This window comes from Schistocerca nitens, chromosome 6 (assembly GCF_023898315.1).
Source record: "Schistocerca nitens isolate TAMUIC-IGC-003100 chromosome 6, iqSchNite1.1, whole genome shotgun sequence".
NCBI lineage: Eukaryota > Metazoa > Arthropoda > Insecta > Orthoptera > Acrididae > Schistocerca > Schistocerca nitens.
The window spans coordinates 124,163,133-124,185,166 of record NC_064619.1 but is presented as its reverse complement, the minus strand read 5'-3'; the positions used below and the strand labels follow the sequence as shown (position 1 = coordinate 124,185,166).

Below are 22,034 nucleotides of genomic sequence, written 5' to 3'. Positions count from 1 at the left end.
GTTTGCAAGAAACCTGAATGTGGGCTTAATTGCATTCATAACAGTTTCTGGTAATGAGAGTTTATGTGAATATGTCTCATTTCTGTTGTTGAACTTACACCAGTCGTCTTTCGGACACAGATTGTGCATTGGTGTTTGGTCAGTGGATAGTTTGTGGGAAAAAAACTGCCCGCACAGCACGCTTCATTGCCTCTAAATTGTGTGTGTTTTTCGTGATAGCTGTCCCATTAAATGATTGAAGAGAATCAATTTCTTGCAGGGTAAGCCTGCCTTTTCCTCCTAGTGGTTCTCCATCCTCAAGTACTTCACCCTTCTCTTTCAGCAAGCGACGAAGCCAATCACCAAGCCTCTTTTGGATGTGGCCAACACATTCCAACTTTCCTGTTGTTGTATTGAACGGATTATTATCTGTTGCAGTTTTGAACGAAGAGGAGTCCCCATCACCAAGGTATTTAGTATATCTAACACCATACTGGTCCTCAGATCTGGAGAACATCCTCACAACCGCAGCAGCCTCCATGCCCCCACTTGAGCCACTACAATTTTTAGAGCATGTTACTGCATGCTTTTCTTGCGACAGTTTCTCACTGTCTTCATTACTGGGCATTTTCCTTCTTGCACACTGGTGGCAGTATTTAGACATTATTTCTACATCTAAAACTTAACATGAGTCAATACCAATTACAGATGCAACTCCATAAAGAGATGCGTGACCCCTTTTCATCCAGGTCCCATCTACAGGCACACACGTTAGAAACATTTGTAGGAAATTCACTGTCATGAATGTCTACCCCAAGATTATTTCTTTTTGGTTTATTTCCACCAATTCCTCCAGTGCTTTCTTCATAGAAACTTCGGCAGTATTGCATACAGCATCAGACATTTCTTTATTTATTTTTTCAAACCTTGCACAAGATAGAGGCATGTTCAGAAAACCACTAATAAATTACCTCCTTCCCTTCCCTGTTTTTAGCCTGCTGTATTGCAGAAGCACACTATACTCACTCACTACAATGCCATTCTTAAACACTTCAGTTTTAGACTAAACGCATGAAGTGTTCGGTTCACCAAACACAGCCACGACAAAATACAGTACTTCACTACATCAATCGGCTGCGCAAAGCAATGGGTATACTTGCGTTCATTTGTTCGACAGCGGTATTCCTTTTAAAATTAGAAGGTCTTTATTGCAAGCATCGATAGTAAAATGATGATGCGACATTGTCACGGCTTGTTTCGTTTGTTGTTCTTTGCCGCTATATAACTGTGCAGAAGATTAAATAGACGTAAACTGATTTGTAGCTCTAATTTATTGTCTACGTGGAAGTGACATGCAGCTGTCGTGAGAAAATACCATCTATTATTGGCCGGTCTTTCCAAGTTCGTTCTTATTGGAAAGACTTGACGTCAATGGACACCGCGGTGTAATCAAAATACAAAGACTCTTTGATCTCTTTGACACGGCTTGTCGAGAAAATGAATGTGCCGACTTATATTACAATACACTGGAATTCGTTGCGACAAATCCACAATGCTCCCGGCTTGAGATACAATCTAATACAAAATGTTGAAACCAAAGAATAATCAAATTGAAAAGTTTAACTAAGTCCATTTTCATTATTTGGCTTCTGTAAAAAAAAAATTAAAAATGAAATTAGTAAATATGATTTAGCCTAATTTACGGGGCCCGGAAACCGGACTTCTGGCGTCCAGTCGGAACGTTCGACTGGAGACCATAGTTTTCATTTAAAAACAGGACTATCTGGTCTAAAATCGGGCAGGTGGCAACACTGAAAACGCAGAAGATTTACCGTTGAACTCTCATGTCACAATGGCTCTATAGCCGGTGTCCGCCTACGTAGCACAGCGATAGCGTTACCGCCTACCAAGGGGGTCCGGGTTCGATTCCCGGCAGGGGACCGGCTGTCGTGTGTCCTTCATCACCATAATCATCATCAGTGACACGCAAGTCGCTGAAGTGGTGTCAACTAAAAGGACGGAGGCCTAACCTCGAACGGGATATCCCGGCCAGTAAATGCCATACGATCATTTCATTTCTATAGTCGGTTATGTCGTCAAAGCGTCGACCTTTCACACAAATGTCTGTGTTTTGTCGTTTTTTGTGGTAGGTTCGTAATGATAACACCAAGTCTCGTCCCCCTGATGATGTTTTCCGGAAAAGAATTTTCCGCTTTTCGCATTTCAGTCAAGTCATCCACCTGTCGTTGTTTCTGTTAGGGGGTCAGGGTGTGTGGAAAAAACTTTCCACACACTTTTCTCTGCTTCGACTGGAAAGCTTTCTTGAAATCTTGATATAGCGGATGTTGTTCCATTACGCTTTATTACACAATGCTGACACAACTACGACCACATTTCCACTACTTTTTTTAAACTGCCTCCTCGTGCTCTCAAGTAACTGGTAGAATGCACGTCTGTTGTTTACAGGTGTTAGTTCAAGCTGCCACCGTAGTTACTTGCGCTGACGTCGCGTGTACGCTATGATTAAAATCAGTCCCGCGCCTTTTTGGACGGACAGTGTATATATACAGGGTGTTTATAAGTGAATATGGGGGTTTTAACGCTTTGTAATTATTATTATTACATTTAACTTAGAGTTATAAATGATATGTCACATGAAAGAGCAACTCAAACAGTTTTGCCAAGAACCTTATAAATGTTCAGTGTGAGCACTGGCATAGCGAAGTACGCGATTGGTTGAACTTCACTGTACTCAAGCGCTGGACAGGCCGCAAGGGGTCCAATGACAGGGCTTGCTTCGCGTGGCCTCCACGTTCACCCGACCTAACGCCATGCGATTTTTTCCTTTGGGGCTTCATCAAGGATCGTGTGTACGTGCCTCCGCTACCAGCAGACCTCCCTGAATTAAGAAACCGGATTGAGGCAGCTGTTGCTACAATCACTGAAGACACACTTATCAACGTTTGGGAAGAACTCTGCTATAGACTTGATGTGTGCCGTGTGCTCACATTGAACATTCATAAAGTTCTTGATGAAACTGTTCGAGTTGTTCTTTCATTGGACATATCATTTATAACTGTAAGTTTAATATAATAAATATTACAAAGCGTTAAAACCCCGGTATTCATTTATAATCACTCTGTACATTCCAAACCATAATGCAGGTATATCTATGGAATGAGCATTGCGTACTGCGCATGCCGCCGACATGAAAGAGAAATGCCTCGTGACTTCTGGTATAACCCTGTTTAAATTTCGCGCAAGGAACATACATATTTGTCCTGTTTTTCACACATTCGCTTATCAGTGACAGCAGTGGTGAATAATTGCAGCTTTCACGAGTACTAATGGAAGTAGTACGTGAAAGGAAAATTTACTTTTCGCAGCTAAGTACAAAATGCTGTACGAAACGTCATTGAACCTCCAAACACAAGAGATGATGTGTCGCATACCGGGATCACTTGATTCCACAGCAGCAACAATGTATGCGACTTATTGTGCAATAGCGGACATTTGTTGTGCACCGTTTTAAGCTTTAACATCTGACAGGTGATGACGCAGTTGTTTAAATTAGTTCCACAATACTGAAGTTCTATAGCGGCGCTTTGTTAGTATACCCGTATGTAAAAACGTAGCTAATTTCTCTTGATCTTCGGCTTGATTATTATTCGACAGATCAAGTTGACGTCCAATCCATTCTAGTGTCGTTAGAAAGCTTGAGTTTGACACGCTCTGGTTTCAGAATCTTTCGATATCTTTTTCGCAGGGACCACAGCGTGTTAGAAGTGACATTCGTGAGTCTTAACTGGCTTACTAGCTGATTAGACCAAAGTACTCTGAAAATATCCCTGTCAACCTTTAAAATTTTGTCGGTGGAATTGGAGTCCATCCTACAGATACGAGGATACAGTATCTGAATACATTTATTTTAAACTTTATGGCGAATACACGAATTCCGACTTCAGTTTTTGAAGCGGTCCATTTCTGTTATTGAAGGCCCCGTGAATGGACGGTGTGTCCAGGAAAAACAAAATAAAACTGGAAAACACCACTCGGTATTTTCCTGGCCGCAGCGTTGCGGTGACTCGGCAGAAATGCTTGCTCCACGGAAAGGCCTTTTCCACACGCTCTTCCGTACGTTTCCATGCCGCTGTGATCTTCCGCGATTTCGCCGTACAGGTACGGCATCTTCCAGACACACTTCTCCGCAAGTAACCTTCCGTCATTAACAATCTGCTGTTCTGCCTCCATCCACAAACGTACAGATGACTTCGCACAAGGCTTGTTTGTGACAAGTCTTGCTGCAAATGGACTTGCAGCACTTAATTATCCGCTATATAGGTCTGAATATGAGAGTGTTCACTTGCACTGACCACGCGTAACATTATTGTTGTGGAATACTGAAATATTCGCGGCGCACTTAATACTTGATAATGTTTTGGGAGCGTTACTGATAGTTGTTTTCATCTGTGTACCTGCCAGACATATTCAGGTGGACCGTCACGCACGAATACTACGGCTATGCTGATCAGAGCTATTCCTGAATTTTTTCAAACTTCCATCACGCAATAGTCCCGATCTTTTATGCCTTGGAATCCAGCCGAGAATTGTCATAGCCCTTCTACTATCTAACAGAGATGCAACAAGGAAAGAATAATAAATGAAAAAAATTTCAAAAATTGTATTGGTGTTGACACCATATCCCTCCACATAGCATCCAGTGATAACGAATCAGGATGACGCGGTGGTCGGTCGACTATCGCCTCTGTTTCATTCCACAACGCCAAAGTTCTGACCATTGTTACGAAGTGTGCTACTTGTGAATTCAACAAACGAAATAAATAGTACGAACGGTTGTCTTATCAAAGTAAGATTGTTGCTTAAACTGGAGAACTGATGACTTTAACGCACGTAAAGAGAAGAGACACGTTTCGCTTAGACAACACCGCATGGAACATTCCGTTTCGGAATTCAATATTCCGAGATCGACAGTACAAAGAGAGTGCCGCAAATACCAAACTTCGCAAGTTACCTCTCACCACGGACAACGCAGTGGCCGACGGCCGTCACGTAACGACGGAAAGCAGCGGCGTTTGTATGGTGTCAGTGCTAAGTATCTCTGGAGTAACAGTAGACATTGAAAAACGACTTTCACGTGTATGAATGTAAGGCAGGGGCTCACGCAAGTAAATACTATGAGACAATCTAAAACGTAAGCAAATATTATTTTCAACACAAATCTGCTTTTTTTAAAATTTTGCAGCCCACATTATATTTCACAAAAAGAACGGCGTTGGTTGCGTCGCAATACGTCAATTACAATTACTTACAACTACCATTTACCCCTCTGTTAGATCCTTGGTCAGACGTTAATTATGTTTACTCTGGCCGGCGACATTCGGTTTTTCGTTACCGTTAGTCTATTCTAGTTCAGTAGTAAAGATCATAGCAAGAATGAATAAACCCTTTCCTTATTTTTCATAGTCTGTGGCTGCACATCTGTATTGTTTTCAGTCCACCTAACAACAGTGTAAATAGCAATAAGTGCTGCGTTTGTTGCCTCGTAGTACGTCAATCACACCGCGATTACGAGGAACGAGGGGATGTACAACAGCGGCGCGATTCGTTTATTTCAAGCATCGATTTCTCTTTGGAATTTTTGGTTGTTATTGATTGCGTGGGGAGTAATACGGAGTGTCCAAATAAAAAAAGAACTTGGATTTGTGTTGAAAGTAATATTTTATTACGTTTTAGAATGTCTCATAGCATTTATTTTCATGAGGCCCTGCCTTACATTCACGCTTGTGAAAGCCGGTTTTCAATATCAATTGCTGTACCAGAGATATTTGCACTGAAACGATTAAGTGGACCACCCCGTATATGACATAATTGTTCGAAAGTGTCGACGACGAATTTGATGGCATTGTAAATTTCAATTTTTCAGAAAGCTTGAATAAGTTTGTCTTATCTCCCTCAGGTGCTCTGGAGAGATGGTTGTGTTTTCGTTAGGACGAAATGAAAGAAAGAGTCAATACTCGCAGTAAGCCCGCCCCTCCCTTCCATTCACGAAAATACCCAAGAAACATCTTGGTACACGCTTTGTAACTATATTTGTTGAAAACCAAATGATAATGTCAAAAAACAGATGCTAGAAAAATAAAGTTACCTGACACAACCGTTACGCTGGACTACTGCTGATGTACCTTAAACAGTCCTTTACGTAAAACATATGCCACGTGATGCTCTCTTACGTTGTGAACTGAAACTGCGGAGAGCTGCAAATTTCTAGCACGGCCTATTACGAATTTGGATGCGGTGTACCAGTACCCCTGAGTGTTGTTCCAGGATTAATTATATTCTGCCTCACCATTAATGACATCCTTTAGCGTGAAAATTCAGTTTCATAGAACAGAAATAAACATTAAAAGTTATAAAATATTTTAACAAACTTTTATTTTTATAAGCGTGTTTGTTGGACGAGAACCAATAAACAAAAACTGCAAATACCAGTACTGCATGCCACTGCACCAGAAAGGGGGCATTCCTCACCGAGCCTGTAGGAAGCTACGCGTTTCCCGGCATCGAGCTGTGAATTAAAGCAAATATTAAATTATAGTACGCCCGAAATGTGCACGGAAGGCATATGCTGCCGTCTTTAACAATGACTCTCTAGCAACACTTACTAGTGATTCCTACGAGCGACTCCAGCGTTCTCCAGCACGTGCAGAGCTCAACACTACGAAACCACAACCCATTGTCGGCGTTGTAGTGCTACTATTTCTTCCAGTTGTCACACGTTATCTGACCAATTTGTACAAATACAGGAATCAATGGTGGTAGCTAGCCATATTGTCAAAAGAAATAATAAATAAGTAATAATGACCAAAATTTCTATCAGACATAACGTGTGAGCATACAGGAAGATCACAGTGTTTGACTTCGGGTTGTGCACTGTCCTTATCTATCAACAAACCAGTTGGAGAGTGGGTATAAATATTTGTATTTATTTATTAATTTTAGGCTTAAGCAATACGTACCATACAGCCAGCAATAGTACAGAGTTAACATAAAAACTTTTGAGTTAAAGTAAAATGATGTAGTAAGCTTAGCTTTGGGAACAACCAATACACATGCTGATTGCATTACTTGCGTACACGTCTATTCCTACAATGTTCTATTCAAGTTAGTTTGAGTCTACAGTATACAGGGTGGTCCAAAAGTCCGGAAACACCCTGATAAAATCCAAATGGAGTAGGAAACAAGGAAACAGAGTCCCTACACACGAGGAACGGGAAGGGGGAAACTTTATAGGCTATGCCACCAACATGGAGGCCATCTTGAAAGCCGCCATCTTGGATTCAATTCCAAAATTTTAAATGGGAATGTGGTCATGTGACATATCAGATAGATAGAGAATTTCACCAGAAAAATAATGCCGTTGTTATTTTAAACATAGCTTTATTCATTCTCGGGTTATAGCCAATTACTTGCGGCAGCAGTGGGACGCTCGGCAACATGTGTGTTACGTGCCGAAGAGACATTACGTCGATGTTACACAGTCCCAAGAGACCACCAACAGTCATAGGAATGGCTCGATATGTTGTCCATTATGTTGGATTGTTAATGCTATCCTCCGAACCCAGTCCTGATGAACTTTGACCGACACATCTGGCTGAATTTGACCATACGCATCAACAATGCGCTGCTTTAGATGATGCAAATCTCGTATTTTCACAGAATAAACCAGTGCTTTGACATGACCCCAAAGATAAAAATCCAAAGGAGTCAAATCTGGTGAGCATTGTGGCCACTCCACAGCACACCTACTACCAATCCACTTTTCAGGGAACTGCACATCCAGGTATGCTCGCACATTCTGCCCATAATGTGGTGGGGCTCCATAATGCTAGAAGAATTCCGGAAATGTCCCGTCCTCTGTTAACAACGAGGGAAACACATCTTCATCCAATAACCTCAGATAACCGTTGGCTGTTAACGTACCATCAATAAAAAAAAAAAGGTCCAACGACTTTGGTACCCCGCACACCACACCAGACCATCACTTTTTGTGAGTTGACCGTTTTGCGAGCATCAATCCAGTGTGGATTTCTGTCGGACCAGTATCTGTGATTCTTCTTGTTCACTTCGCCATTGATAAAGAAATTGGCTTCATCACTGAACAGCACCTGATAGGGGAAACGTGGGTTTATCTGCAGCTGCTGCGTCACCCATTCTGCGTACTGTATCCGACGGTCTGTGTCATCCTCACCCAGGTGTTGGAGCAGCTGACTTTTGTACGGGTGTCATTTGTGCTGCGATAAAATTCGCAGTATGGAGGTACGGCTAACCCCACATTCTTGTGACAGGCGACGAGTATTCCGTTGCGGACTCTTGCTAAATGATGCCAACACGCTCATTGTTGTTGCTTCATCGGTGGCGGATTTTGGTCTTCCAGCCTTAGGCTTATCTGCGACAGAACCTGTTGCTCGGAATTTGGCCAAAAACTTGGCAACTGCGCTGTGAGTGATAGGTTGTCTGGTTGGGTGACGACTGTTGAAATCCTCAGCAATGACCCGTGTGCTTCTTTCTCCTGATATCAAGATCATTTCAATGCATTCTTCATGTGTTAAGGACATTTTGTAAACTGTAAATAAGGAAACAATGATTAAAACGTTAGCATGAGTAAATGATACCTAACAGTTAAACATATGTAACATATCAGGCATGTGATAGTCACTTTGCACCGTTTCAGACTCCATTTTAGGACTTCTCAGTACGTAATACTTACGCTGCCGAGCGTCCCACTGCTGCCGCAAGTAATTGGCTATAACCCGAGAATGAATAAAGCTATGTTTAAAATAACAACGGCATTATTTTTCTGGTGAAATTCTCTATCTATTTGATATGTCACATGACCACATTCCCATTTGAAATTTTGGAGTTTAATCCAAGATGGCGGCTTTCAAGATGGCCGCCATGTTGGTGGCATAGCCTATAAAGTTTCCCCCTTCCCGTTCCTCGTGTGTAGGGACTCTGTTTCCTTGTTTTCTACTCCATTTGGATTTTATCAGGGTGTTCCCGGACTTTTGGACCACCCTGTATATACACCTACCAGTTAGTAATACAAAAATTACAATAAAAGACAATAATCTGAGTCTTACAACAGGTCTAGCAGTCGTCCGAAATGCGCCACAGTCCACTATAGCAGTGGTTGCGAGCTGTTTACATTGAACAGCACATCTGGGCGGGAGCCCAATGGGAAACTTTCCAAGTGTAACTGCTGCATCCCTGACTCTGTGAGAACATTGAAACCTCCATGCTGTTTGTCGCCCAGTGGCAACTAATTTATCAGTGTTCCGTTAATTTCAAGACAGACGCTTCATCGGTTATATTTACATACAGAAATTACAACTTGAGGTTGTATGGAAAAAACGAATAGAAATTTTAAATAAGACATTGTTTCTGCAAATCTGTGTTCTGTAATGGCGGTAAATTGCACAAGCATGCACCGTTTTCATAATTTTGTAATTGAAGGTTTAAGAGGTACTTGGGGTAGAAAGCGTTAATTTGTTCCCAATTCACCAGGCACGGATACAAGTTGGTATCATGACAGTCGTGAGAAAAAGCAAAAGCACTGATGTGAACAAATTATTATGATTACATTGAAACATTTTATATATTTATATACTAGGAAGGTGGCATCATGACGGCCGTGAGAAAAAGCAGAAGCACTGGTGTGACCAAATTATTATGATTATATTGAAACATTTTATATATTTATACTAGGCATCTGTGAAACGTTAAATGTGGAGGTGATGCCAAATTATATTACACTCTCATCTGTACGAGGTGACGTTCACTAAGTAATGCAGCACGCTTTTTCTCTGCCAATTTCGGGTGAAAAAATGTGGAATTTGTTGTCTCTGTAGTTTCACGAAGTTCCGGTAGGGGGCGGCGCTGTACGTAGCCTACAAGATGGCGTCTGTAATGAGGATGCATTCCAAGCAGAGAGTTGTCACTGAATTTCTTTTGGTGGAAAACCAGGTCATTGCAGATATTCATAGGCGCTTGAAAAATGTGTTCGGGGACCTGACAGGGAACAAAAGCACGGTGAGTTGTTGGGTGAGGCGTCTGTCATCATTGCAACAAGGTCGTGGAAACCCGTCCGAACTTCCGTTTGTTGGCCGGCGGTAAGCAGATGTGAATTTTAAACTACTCCATCTTTTTGGACCAGTGAAGGATAGACTCTGTGGCGAGCAGTACGTGGATGATGGAGAGGTTATTGATGCAGCAAGACTTTGGCTCCTACCTCGACCAACAGAGTGGTACCACGCGGGCATACAGTCCCTCCCAGTAAGCTGGCGGAAGGTCATCGCATTGAACGGAGATTATTTTGAAAAATAGGAGTTTGTAGCCAAAAGAGTGGGGAATAATAAGGTGTATTGTAATCCTGAATAAAATCAACCTGGTTTTAGAAAAAAAATGTGTTGCATTACTTATTGAACGCCCCTCGTATTTTGGAGACACCTGCTCATGCACCGGATCATAAATTATTTCATTATTTGGATAGGTGAGCTACACTAACCAAAGTCTATGAAGAACAAACTACTCAATCTCACAAGCTGCGACATTGTCGAGAGTAAAACAGTGAGCCGTATATGCGATAAGTTTCCTTTAATTTACCTCTATGGTCACAAACTTTTTGTTAACAGATTACCGGTTTCGGTCTGTGATGACCATCATCAGATCTGTTTTATAAAAACAAAGTCCGAATGTATTTGCATATGATGTTATTTATATATATTTGACGACGTTAGTGCTGATTTTGCATTTAACATTTGACGATGCCATTATGGCTGCATTACATTAGGACTTTGTTTTTATAAAACAGATCTGATGATGGTCATTATAGACCGAAACCGGTAATCTGATAACAAAAAGTTTGTTACCATAGACGTAAATTAAAGGAAATTTAAGCTACTCAGTAACAAACTTCAAGCTCGCTAACTTTGATCAAAAAGAAATGTTAAACGCCAGTTCGCGTATTTCGCCAATGGAATTTCATTGCAGAGCATGCAGCTCTGCAGCACACAGTAGTTGAATTTTTTAATCTTTTTACAAATCGCATGTTGTAGTTTATGTAAATATGTGGTGAATGCCCAAGCCGAAAACTTTTAGTGCAGTATTGTGAGTGTGTTCGTGTTCCAGTATAACTCTGGAAAGCCTGGACCAATTTCTTTCGGAAGGTGGTATGTGTACGACTTATTTGCGCACTTAAAGATCAACTTGCTGAATCGTTTGAGATCTTTTACTGTTAAAGGTAAAACTGTGCTCGACCTGCAGATTGGTTTGACCACCACAGTGCATGTACTCTGTGTCGTCCTATTAGATGTAGTAGTGTCCTTGCTCTCTTCTCACGTTTGAACTCTCGTTTTCAGCCATTGATAGGGGTCATACAGTTTAAGATGCACCACAGTGTAGCTTGGAATAATTTTACATAATCAAGTCATTGCAAAGATGAAAGAAGCGACAAGTGACATACTGGAGAACAACCCCGCATATTTGGAACTGCAGGAAGGCACAGTTGTTTTTATACTTGGGTGCATTACACATTACTGGCCATTAAAATTGCTACACCACGAAAATGACGTGCTACAGACGCGAAATTTAACCTACAGGAAGAAGACGCTGTGATATGCAAATTATTACCTTTTCAGAGCGTTCACACAAGGTTGGCGCCGGTGGCGACAACTACAACGTGCTGACATGAGGAAAGTTTCCAACCGATTTCTCATACACAAACAACAGTTGACCGGCTTTGCCTGGTGAAACGTTGTTGTGATGCCTCGTGTAAGGAAGAGAAATGCGTACCATCACGTTTCCGACTTTGATAAAGGTCGGATTGTAGTCTATCGCGGTTTATCGTATCGCGACATTGCTGCTCACGTTGGTCGAGATCCAATGACTGTTAGCAGAATATGGAATCGGTGAGTTCAGGAGAGTAATACGGAACACCGTGCTGGATCCCAACGGCCTCGTATCACTAGCAGTCGAGATGACAGGCATCTTATCCGCATGGCTGTAACGGATCGTGCAGCCACACCTCGATCCCTGAGTCAACACATGGGGACGTTTGCAAGACAACAACCATCTGCACGAACATTTCGACGACGTTTGCAGCAACATGGACTATCAGCTCGGAGACCATGGCTGCGGTTACCCTTGGCGCTGCATCACAGACAGGAGCGCCTGCGATGGTGTACTCAACGACGAACCTGGGTGCACGAATGGGAAAACGTCATTTTTTCTGATGAATCCAGGTTCTGTTTACAGCATCATGATGGTCGCATCCGTGTTTGGCGACATCGCGGTGAACGCACATTGGAAGCGTGTATTCGTCATCGCCGTACTGGCGTATCACCCGGCATGATGTATGGGGTGCCATTGGTTACACGTCTCGGTCTCGTCTTGTTCGCATTGACGGAACTTTGAACAGAGGACGTTACATTTCAGATGTGTTACGACCCGTGGCTCCACCCTTCGTTCGATCCCTGCGAAACCCTATATTTCAGCAGGACAGTGCACGACCACATGTTGCAGGTCCTGTACGGGCCTTTCTGGATACAGAAAATGTTCGACTGCTGCCCTGGCCAGCACATTCTCCAGATCTCTCTCCAATTGAAAACGCCTGGGTTTGACTCAATGCCCAGGCGTATCGAGGCCGTTATTACGGCCAGAGGTGGTTGTTCTGGCTACTGATTTATCAGGATGTATGCACCCAAATTGCGTGAAAATCTAATCACATGTCAGTTCCAGTATAATATATTTGCCCAATGAATACCCGTTTATCATCTGCATTTCTTCTTGGTGTGCATTTTAATGGCCAGTGGTGTACATCTGCAGCGGACTGTATGGAGCAGGAAGAAGTGGCAGTCGCACGGTGCTTCCCTGGAGCACAGCCAGCGGTGCTCCACATCCAGACGAACGCAGACACCGGGGCCCGCCGTGCTGTGTGTGGACAGCTGCTGTTCCTGCTATGCAGCGGTACTGCACCCCTCCTGCTCCGCGTATGTACGTCATCCGGCTCCAAGGCGAACAAGTAGTGGCAGACGCATCGTGAAAATTCCCTACGCTTCCGCGTGGCCAGTGGCCCACAAATCCGTGTCCACGTACTTACTTTATTTTCCTCCGGCTGCACGAGGTCAGGAGCGCCACAGCAGCTTCCTCGCAGAAGCAGGCAACACATACGCAGTGTCGTCAAAACGCTCCGGAGTCCGGACGTACGTATCAAAGACGTCAGAGGGTGTCAAGTTAAATGTGAGAGGAATGCGTGTCACCAACTTCTTACACTGAGTTTATGGTTCGCTTTTCGCCTGTTAAGGAAAGGTCCGATTCCAATGCTGAGGAATATCTTATTGATGGCGGCGTTCACTGAGTCACCATTCAATAAAACCTTCCGCAAAATCAATGGTGTTTTCTGCAGTGATCTAAGCATTCGTTGCTCCTCTCAGCCATTCGCCTTTGCTGATGCTTATCTACTGCATAGAACACGCGTAGCGGTTCGCCGTCGCTCTCTGGGATATGGAAACGGGTCAAAGATATAGATTTCTTTTATTTTCTATCGACCAACTAGGAGCACGTAACAACTGCAATTCCCCTCTTTACTTGTTGTTTTCTATTTTTCCAGTGCTGCTTCATCTTCTGTCCACGTTTTTCCCGATTCCTTATTTCTACTGCATTGAAAGCCTTCTAATTCTACACATTATTTTAGTGGACCATTATTAATGATGTGGGATTACGAAAAACTATCTATTACCACAATTAATGATGTGGTATTACGAAAGACTATCTTATTAGTGCTAATGACAGTTATAAAATAACCTAAAACTTTAACTTTAAGAATTGGTGTGAAGATATGGAGTACAAGTAGTTGCCAACAGAGAGTTCTTTAATTCAGTTAGATATTCCACCACGTTGCCAGACATTTAATACGAGTAGACCCCCATTCTTTGAAGTATCGAACTCCCATCTAAAAAAGAACCTCAAAATTTGAATACTTTACAAATGAATTGATGTGTTCAGTATTTGACTCTAAGCATAAAAGCGAGAAAAGATTTTAAAATGTTCGAAATTATGTTTAAAGTATGTTGAAAGTTGCTAAGCGCTCTGACTATCAAGCACCAGATGACTGTAGTCTGGATATCTTGTGCTCCGTTTAATTAAAAGCAAGTTTTTCGCGGATCTCACTGTTTATGACGCCATATCGCGTGAATTATGTGTCGTGCAGTGATATACTTTTGTAGGTAACGCTCACTGGTATTTGTGGATACTGTCCGCAAAATGTGTTGCGAATAGAGCTAGTAGTCAAGAACTACTAAATGTGGCAGTTTTACTGCATTAAAACAGCGAAAATGTAGTGAGCAATAACGTTTTTTCATCATTTTGTGGGCAGTGCTTGCGAGAAAAAGTCACGTAAAGATTTGCAGTTGTGCGTAAAGTTTGTTGAAAGTCACGACTAATTCTCATTCTCGTACGCTGTACCAATGTATTCTGTGTAATTTGCATGCGCTGAGTTACGCTGACGCAAGACTTATACATGGTTTCTAACTTTAATATTTACCTTTCTGTTTTAAAACGTTAAAATCAGATTATTCCTCTTAATGAGTAGATTATGACAGCATTTTAAATTTAGTCAGTAATTACGGGAAATACATGCTTAGAGTCAAATATTTGACTCATTAATTAATTTGTTAATCAAATTTTTGTTGCCCCTGTTGCTGTTGAATAGGCAACCTGTAACTAGGACTGTGAATCATGAAGTTATATATTAATTTACTTTTTTACTATCGATCTTTATGCGTTGAAAATGCAACCAGCGTCGTATTTTGTGTACATACATACTTAAATATTGGGTACAATTACATGACCTACGTGGTGTAAAAGATATTTTAGACTCGTATTGTCTACCAAGATACAAAAGTGACCATCATGCTTCACATGAGATACTTAACATAGTATATATATATAAGTCCAGTCTAAATTAAACTGTATCAGTACTAAACATCACCCTCAAGCTATTTCTGTGTGATGTTCTTAAACATACTCAGCGACACATTGCGTTCCCATACTGGCAACATTTTAAATCGTTTTACCCCATGTATTTGTTACTGGTTTTGAGTTTTCTTTGGTTTAGCGACTGTGATGTAGGTCTGTTGTTTTAGGCGTGTGTTACGTTGGATGAATTATTGTTAGTTTGTGACTCTATTGATGTTATTTTAATTTTTTGAAATATGGTCTGCAAGACCCATTATTTAGGACTCCGCAGATGCATTTGAATGCCTTCTTTCGCCAAATGAGAACTGTTTTTGCTCCAGAGAAATTCCTTCGTAACAAAACGGCATATGCCGTGTGGATGTGGAAAAATTTATAGTATGTCTTGAAAAATAGCTTATCACTAACACCTGACCTTAGTTTACCTAACGAATATGTAACAAATCCTAATTTAGTATAGAAATAATCGGTATGACTCTTCCATGTTAAATATGAGGCAAAATGGACCACAAGAAGTTTAGCTGAAGCACAGTCGTTGCATCAATGTTCATACATAAGGTGGGGTGAATATTTACAGGTTTTTCATGATTAATACGCAGTTCATTGCCTTGGAACTGGCTGTTCTGAGACGAGCCCTACCTTCCTCCTTCAGTGCTTCAAGTCTTTGCCAACTGTAACAAAATTAGTGTCATCTACGTAGATTGGATTTACACAACATAATACTGGGCAGATCAATTTACATACAAGGTGATTCAGCTGCCCCTAATGATAGGTTTTATGCAACCTGCAACATCTTAAAAGACCAAGAGCGAGACTTTTATATTCTATCGCTTGCTAAGCGCAAACTATTATTCCTATAGAAGAAAGGACCTTTAAGTAGGAAATTTAAGGTAGTTAGATTATGTACTGGGATACGTTTCCGCTGGAGGCCACGATTTTAGACTTATTCAAGAAAATCGCGTTTGGAGGTCACATTTGCAGGTTTTTCTTCAATAATTCTAAAGCTATGGCCTCTAGCGAAAACGTATCCCAGTAAAAAATCTAACTACATTGAATTCTCGACAAAAATGTCCTGTTCATTTTTTTCTTTAAGTCGTATAGTTGGCGTGTAATGGGTGAGAGAATACAAAATTTTTGCATGTGGCATTTGAAGGTGTCGTGGGTTGCATAAAACCAATCTGCAGGGGGTGATGAATTACCCTATGTACTGTTAAGATTAAAGAGCCAAACACGAAACCCTGTGGGACTTCGTGCGTGATATTCATGACATCTACATCTACATCTACGTGATTACTCTGCTATTCACATTAAAGTGTCTGGCAGAGGGTTCAATGAACCACCTTCATGCTGTCTACCATTCCACTCTCGAACGGCACGTCTGAAAAACGAGCACTTAAATTTTTCCGGGCGAGCCCTGATTTCCCTTATTTTATCGTGATGATCTTTTCTCCCTATGTAGGTGGGTGCCAACAGAATGTTTTCGCAATCGGAGGAGAAAACTGGTGATTGAAATTTCATGAGAAGATCTCGTCGCATCGAAAAACGCCTTTGTTTTAATGATTGCCACTCCAATTCACTTATCATGTCTGTGACACCATCTCCTCTATTTCGCGATAATACAAAACGAGCTGCCCTTCTTTGTACTTTTTCGATGTCATCCGTCAGTCCCATCTGATGCGGATCCCACACCGCACAGCAGTACTCCAGAATAGGGCGGACAAGCGTAGTGTAAGCAGTCTCTTTGGTAGACCTGTTGCACCTTCTAAGTGTTCTGCCAATGAATCACAGTTTTTGGTTTGCTCTACCCACAATATTATCTATGTGATCATTCCAATTTAGGTTATTTGTAATTGTAATCCCTAAGTATTTAGTTGAATTTACAGCCTTCAGATTTATGTGACTTCGCGTAATCGAAATTTAGCAGATTTCTTTTAGTACTCATGTGAATAACTGTGCACTTTTTTTATTCAGGGTCAATTGCCACTTTTCGCACCATACAGATATCTTATCTAAACCATTTTGCAAGTCGTTTTGATCATCTGATGACTTTACATGACGGCAAATGACAGCATCATCTGCAAACAATCTAAGACGGCTCCTTGATTGTCTCCTATTTCGTTAATATAGATCAGGAACAATAGAGGGCCTATAACACTACCTTGGGGAACGCCGGATATTTTTTCTGTTTTACTCGATGACTTTCCGTCTATTACTACGAACTGTGACCTTTGTGACAGGAAATCACGAATCCAGTCGCACAACTGCGGTTATACTCCGTAGGCAGGCAATTTGATTAGAAGACGCTTGTGAGGAACGGTGTCGAAAGCCTTCTGGAAATCTAAAAATATGGAATCAATTTGACATCCCTTGTCGATAGCACTTATTACTTCATGAGTATAAAGAGCTAGTTGTGTTTCACAAGAACGATATTTTCTGAATCCGTGCTGACTATGTGGCAATAAATCGTTTTCTTCGAATACAGTATATGTTCTAAAACCCTACTGCAAATCGACGTTAGTGATATAGGCCTCTAATTCAGCGGATTACTCCTACTTCCCTTTTTGGGTATTGGTGTGACTTGAGGAATTTTCCAGTGTTTAGGTACGTATCTTTCTATGAGCGAGTGGTTGTATATAACTGCTAAATATGGAGCTATTTTATCAGCATACTCTGAGAGGAACCTGGCCGGTATACAATCTGAACTGGAGGCCTTGCCTTTATTGAGTGATTTAAGCTGCTTTGTTACACCGAGGATATCTACTTCTATGTTTCTCATCTTGGCAGTTGTTCTTGATTGGAATTCAGGAATATTTACTTCGTCTTCTTTGGTGAAGGAGTTTCGGAAAACGGTGTTAAATAACTCTGCTTTAGTGGCACTGTCATCAGTGACTTCACCGTTGTTATCGCGCAGTGAAGGTATTGATTGTGTCTTGCCACTGGTGTACTTTATGTATGACCAGAATCTCTTTGACCTGATATTGCTGAACTGCACGATTTGTTTTCTGTCACTCAGGTAGGATCTGATCGAAGATCGTTCTGAGCCTCTAAAATCGCAGGAGTACAGTTTTTCTAGTAGAATTGTATTGCTGACGGAGTCAAATGCTTTGCTAAGAACCACAAATATAGCCTGACAGATAATCTCGTTCATGAACCGGGATAGCCGTTTAGTGATCTGTTACCCAGTACTGCTAATGATGTGATGGTGACGGTGCTGTGCATTGTAATTGAGATACCGCCTCTTTTTTTCAGCAGTGCAGGCACGCAGCCTGGCGGAGGCGGCGGTGGGGCGAGGCGCGGCGGGGGCGGCGCCGGGGGCGGACGCGGGCGCGCCGGCGGGCGAGCTGGAGTCTCTGCCCAGCTACACGCTCGTGTCCGGACTGCCTTCGTACGACGAGGCCCTGGACCAGCTGCGGCGCACGCGGCTGCAGCTGACCCAGCCGGACCAGCCAGCCAAGCTGTCGGCCGAGGAGCTGTTCGCCACTTACAAGGTGTACCAGGTGTCGTAACGCAGGCCGCGCCGCCTCCACGGGAGGTGGCTGCCCTTCTCCACATCACCCCGCATTCGTCCGCGTCGCCCGCGTGGTGTGTGGCTGCTCTGGAAGATCTCTGCTCTCAGAAGACTGGATCCGTGTGACATTTTACCAGACACCGGGGAGTGTACTGACCAGTAGTGGTATTTTCAGATCACTTGGCCTTTTTGTCTCGTTAGATAGTCTGTGCAGACCTCGCATATGCAAAGAAAAGTGGATCGAGCGAGGTTGAGGCATTTGTTCCTGCAAACAACAGATGGATACTGCACATTTCAATCATTTTAGAGCAAAACAAATTATTAGGAAAGGTTTTTTCCGTGCAAGAATACATTTTGCTATCGTATGGCCTGTCCACAAGCGCAGCCGTACGTCTTGAAACTATTTATACCACTCTGAGATGGGGTTACTGTCGAAGTTCTCTTATCCTTGCAGAGTTTACTTCTGCTGTGAATGCAGTGTAGGCCTAATACAAATCAATCGAAGAATGGAAATGGGAAAACTTTCTAAATACCACAAAATGCGTTTCGCAGCTATTGTGATCTCTGTACTCTGTTGCGTGTCCCTAGACTTGATCCAGGTGCCCACCCACGGAGAAAGTAATTCAAACATGCCGTAGTAGATGGCGTATAGTCTCTGATTTTTGTCGACCGCAGTTCCACTAGTTATAAACCTAATGCTTTATTCTGTACTTGTATTACCGCAAAAAGTGCTGCCTCTGTCTTAATGACGCTTGGAGCAAAAACTTTCGTCCTTCTATTATATCGAAAACTGACGTTTTTGAGACCGTGGCTGCGTACAAAATACAAGCCGATTCTTGCAGAGAAGGTAACAGCAACCAGCCACTGTTAACAAAGCTGTTTATTTACATAAATTGTGCCGTCACCAGTTTCGAACTGCCAGGTGCATCTTCAGACAGCTGTTCACGCTTATATTACATTTGTTGTTGTTTACATTAGTTATTGGCTGTTGGGGGCAACAGGGGGACTTGCTGGCTCCTAAAATATGGGGTATTAAAAAGTTCTCGCACATTTCCAGCAATAATTCTTTGATTGTACTAAATCACCGATTTTGCATTATTGAGCGCTATAGGAAATTCTGTGCTTTTTAAAAAGATTGTTCCTCTTTCTCCACTTTGAGTATTAAGTCCGAATTTTTCCTTGATTGTTTCAGCTGGTCTGATGTTTTCGTATTTCATTTTTTTTATTTTCAGTAAAATCTTAAAATAATTTGTTTATTACTATAAAAATACTAATGAAATAGGCTCACCATATTGGCATCGTATTAATATACCGTATAAACGTTGAGTGGCTACCTATCAGTCCTATGAGATACAAAACATATTGTATCATTCCCTTTAAATTTATTTGTGGGGGCACTAACCAAACTCACCGAATCACTTGTATATAAAAATAGTAACTTTATAATCTTGCTTCCACTTGAATAAATTGCTGCAGGCACCCATCTTAGAATTGATCAGTTTCCCTTGTATCACTTACAATTTTCCTAACGAAGTATTTATTTTCTTATTTGTTTCCTTATTTTTTCGGTGATGTGATAAGCAGCATACCTCTGTGGTATCAAAACACTTTTTCAAATTTCTGGATACAGATCAGTTATGTACAAAAAGAGATAAATAGCCGTTTCATTTACTTGACAAATGTCAGAATTGGCACTTAGAATGTTTTCCATTTCCATTCTTCAATTATTTATTGCTTGGAGAGTGTGGAAACACTAATTAACAGAAGGGTGAATGTTATGGAGGACATGTCTGATGTAGGTGCCATCTGCCAAAGTCTTTCAAATAACTGACAAATAAATGCGATCTTTCAGGCTTTCTCAGTCAAATTGTTAGTCTTCATAGTTTCTAACTTGCAACAAATTCCCCATAATACGTCGACACCTTTCCTTCTTGTTTTCTTCAGGTTATCAAATGCAAATCCCAGTTTTTCGCTGCCTTTTATCCTTTTGGTTTTGTCAAAAATTCAAACAGTGAGCTGGCAGATTCCATTGAAATATGGATTGGAGCTGCTTATCTGTGTTATTTACTTTCTTTAGTTAAAAAATTAATTTCCCTTTGACCGCCCTGCTCCTGATGAATGTCTATTTAAACATAATCGAAGTCAGTCACTAAACTCTATCATATGTGAATACATGGTCATTAAGTATGCAGTTATTACTAAGAAATATATTTTGTCAATAAAGAGAAGTGGAAACGAGACACCAACATAGTCACTTTATAAACTTATAGAAAACAAGTAGGGAAGCTGTCGAAATAATGTGGGAAAATTACAACATAAACTCAATTAAAAAATTGAAAAATCCAGAGGTTAACTTGGGCAAACATAGATGTCAACACTACCTCATGTTTCCCAGTGGATCTGTTATAAGAAGTGATATCTACTTTGTTTTTGTACAGCATACAAGTGTGTCTTTTTATATTCCATTGTTGTTTAATTTGAAATTTATTGTCCTTTCAGAAAAGATACTCATTTAATGTACTGATAATAAAGTCTCATAAGATATCACTGAAATATTCTTGTGAACTTGTGTTAAGTAGCAATAACATACAAGTGCAAATTCGCAAATGATATTTGTTACTTTCTTTACCTCTAATTTTTTTAATAGCTAATTCAAAATATTTTACATTAAGTCTTCTGTTTCAAATAAGAATGTACTGCAAGTATCTACTAAATACAGATATAATATTGGCTCGGTATCATCAGCAATAAAAAAAGTTTTCTCATCATCGAATTTCGTTCATAAATTGCTGTAAGAGAGAATACGAAAGATGTTATTAATTAACATGAAGTTATGTTTTCTTTCTTTGTGCCTCTTGCATATATTGAAATATGTATTATGGAGAGATTATACCTCCAGACAATATTTCACAGCTTCACTGTACTTTGTCTGTCTTAGCAAATGGATGGTAAAGACTGTTCCTACAGATACATTCCACTGCTTCATGTGCCTTTCACATGTCTATCAAGGTCCTGTCTGAATGAACTCAGGGATGTGTAAAACTGCTAAATGCTTGCCTAATGTTACGATAAGATTGTGTGTTTGAAGCTTATCAGTAATCCTTTTCTTGTAATTTCAGTAATTGGAACATTAAAATATTTTTTTAGTTTTTACAATATTTGGATTGACTATTTTGCTGCATATACAAATGATGATAATGTTGTAATAAACAAAAGAACTATAATTTATGTATTTATTACGATTGTAAATAAATTGGAAGTATAGCAGTTTCATCTTGAAAACTGGTTGGATTTGAGAACTTTAGAAATAATAGAAGTAATGTAGGTTTTACTCCTTGATCAGTTTGTTACAATTTGATCTGGACTTTAGGTAAATAGGTAATAGTCATATACTGTCTAGTCACTTCATGACTGAAAACAGTCCCATATGTTCCTCATGACACTCACAGTTCTGTGGTTCTGGAACAAGTGGTGCAAACTTGAGGTGTACATTGTT

General features: G+C 41.0%; 1 protein-coding gene across 1 annotated transcript in view; it reads left to right on the top strand.

The window, feature by feature from the left end:
* The window catches only part of LOC126263254 (protein commissureless 2 homolog), a 229,486-nt gene extending 210,950 nt beyond the window's left edge, over positions 1-18,536 (top strand). The window contains exon 2 of the mRNA XM_049960339.1: positions 18,283-18,536. Coding sequence (XP_049816296.1) covers positions 18,283-18,536 — 254 coding nt within the window. The remainder of the gene's footprint in view (positions 1-18,282) is intronic.
* The last annotated feature ends 3,498 nt before the right edge of the window (positions 18,537-22,034 follow it).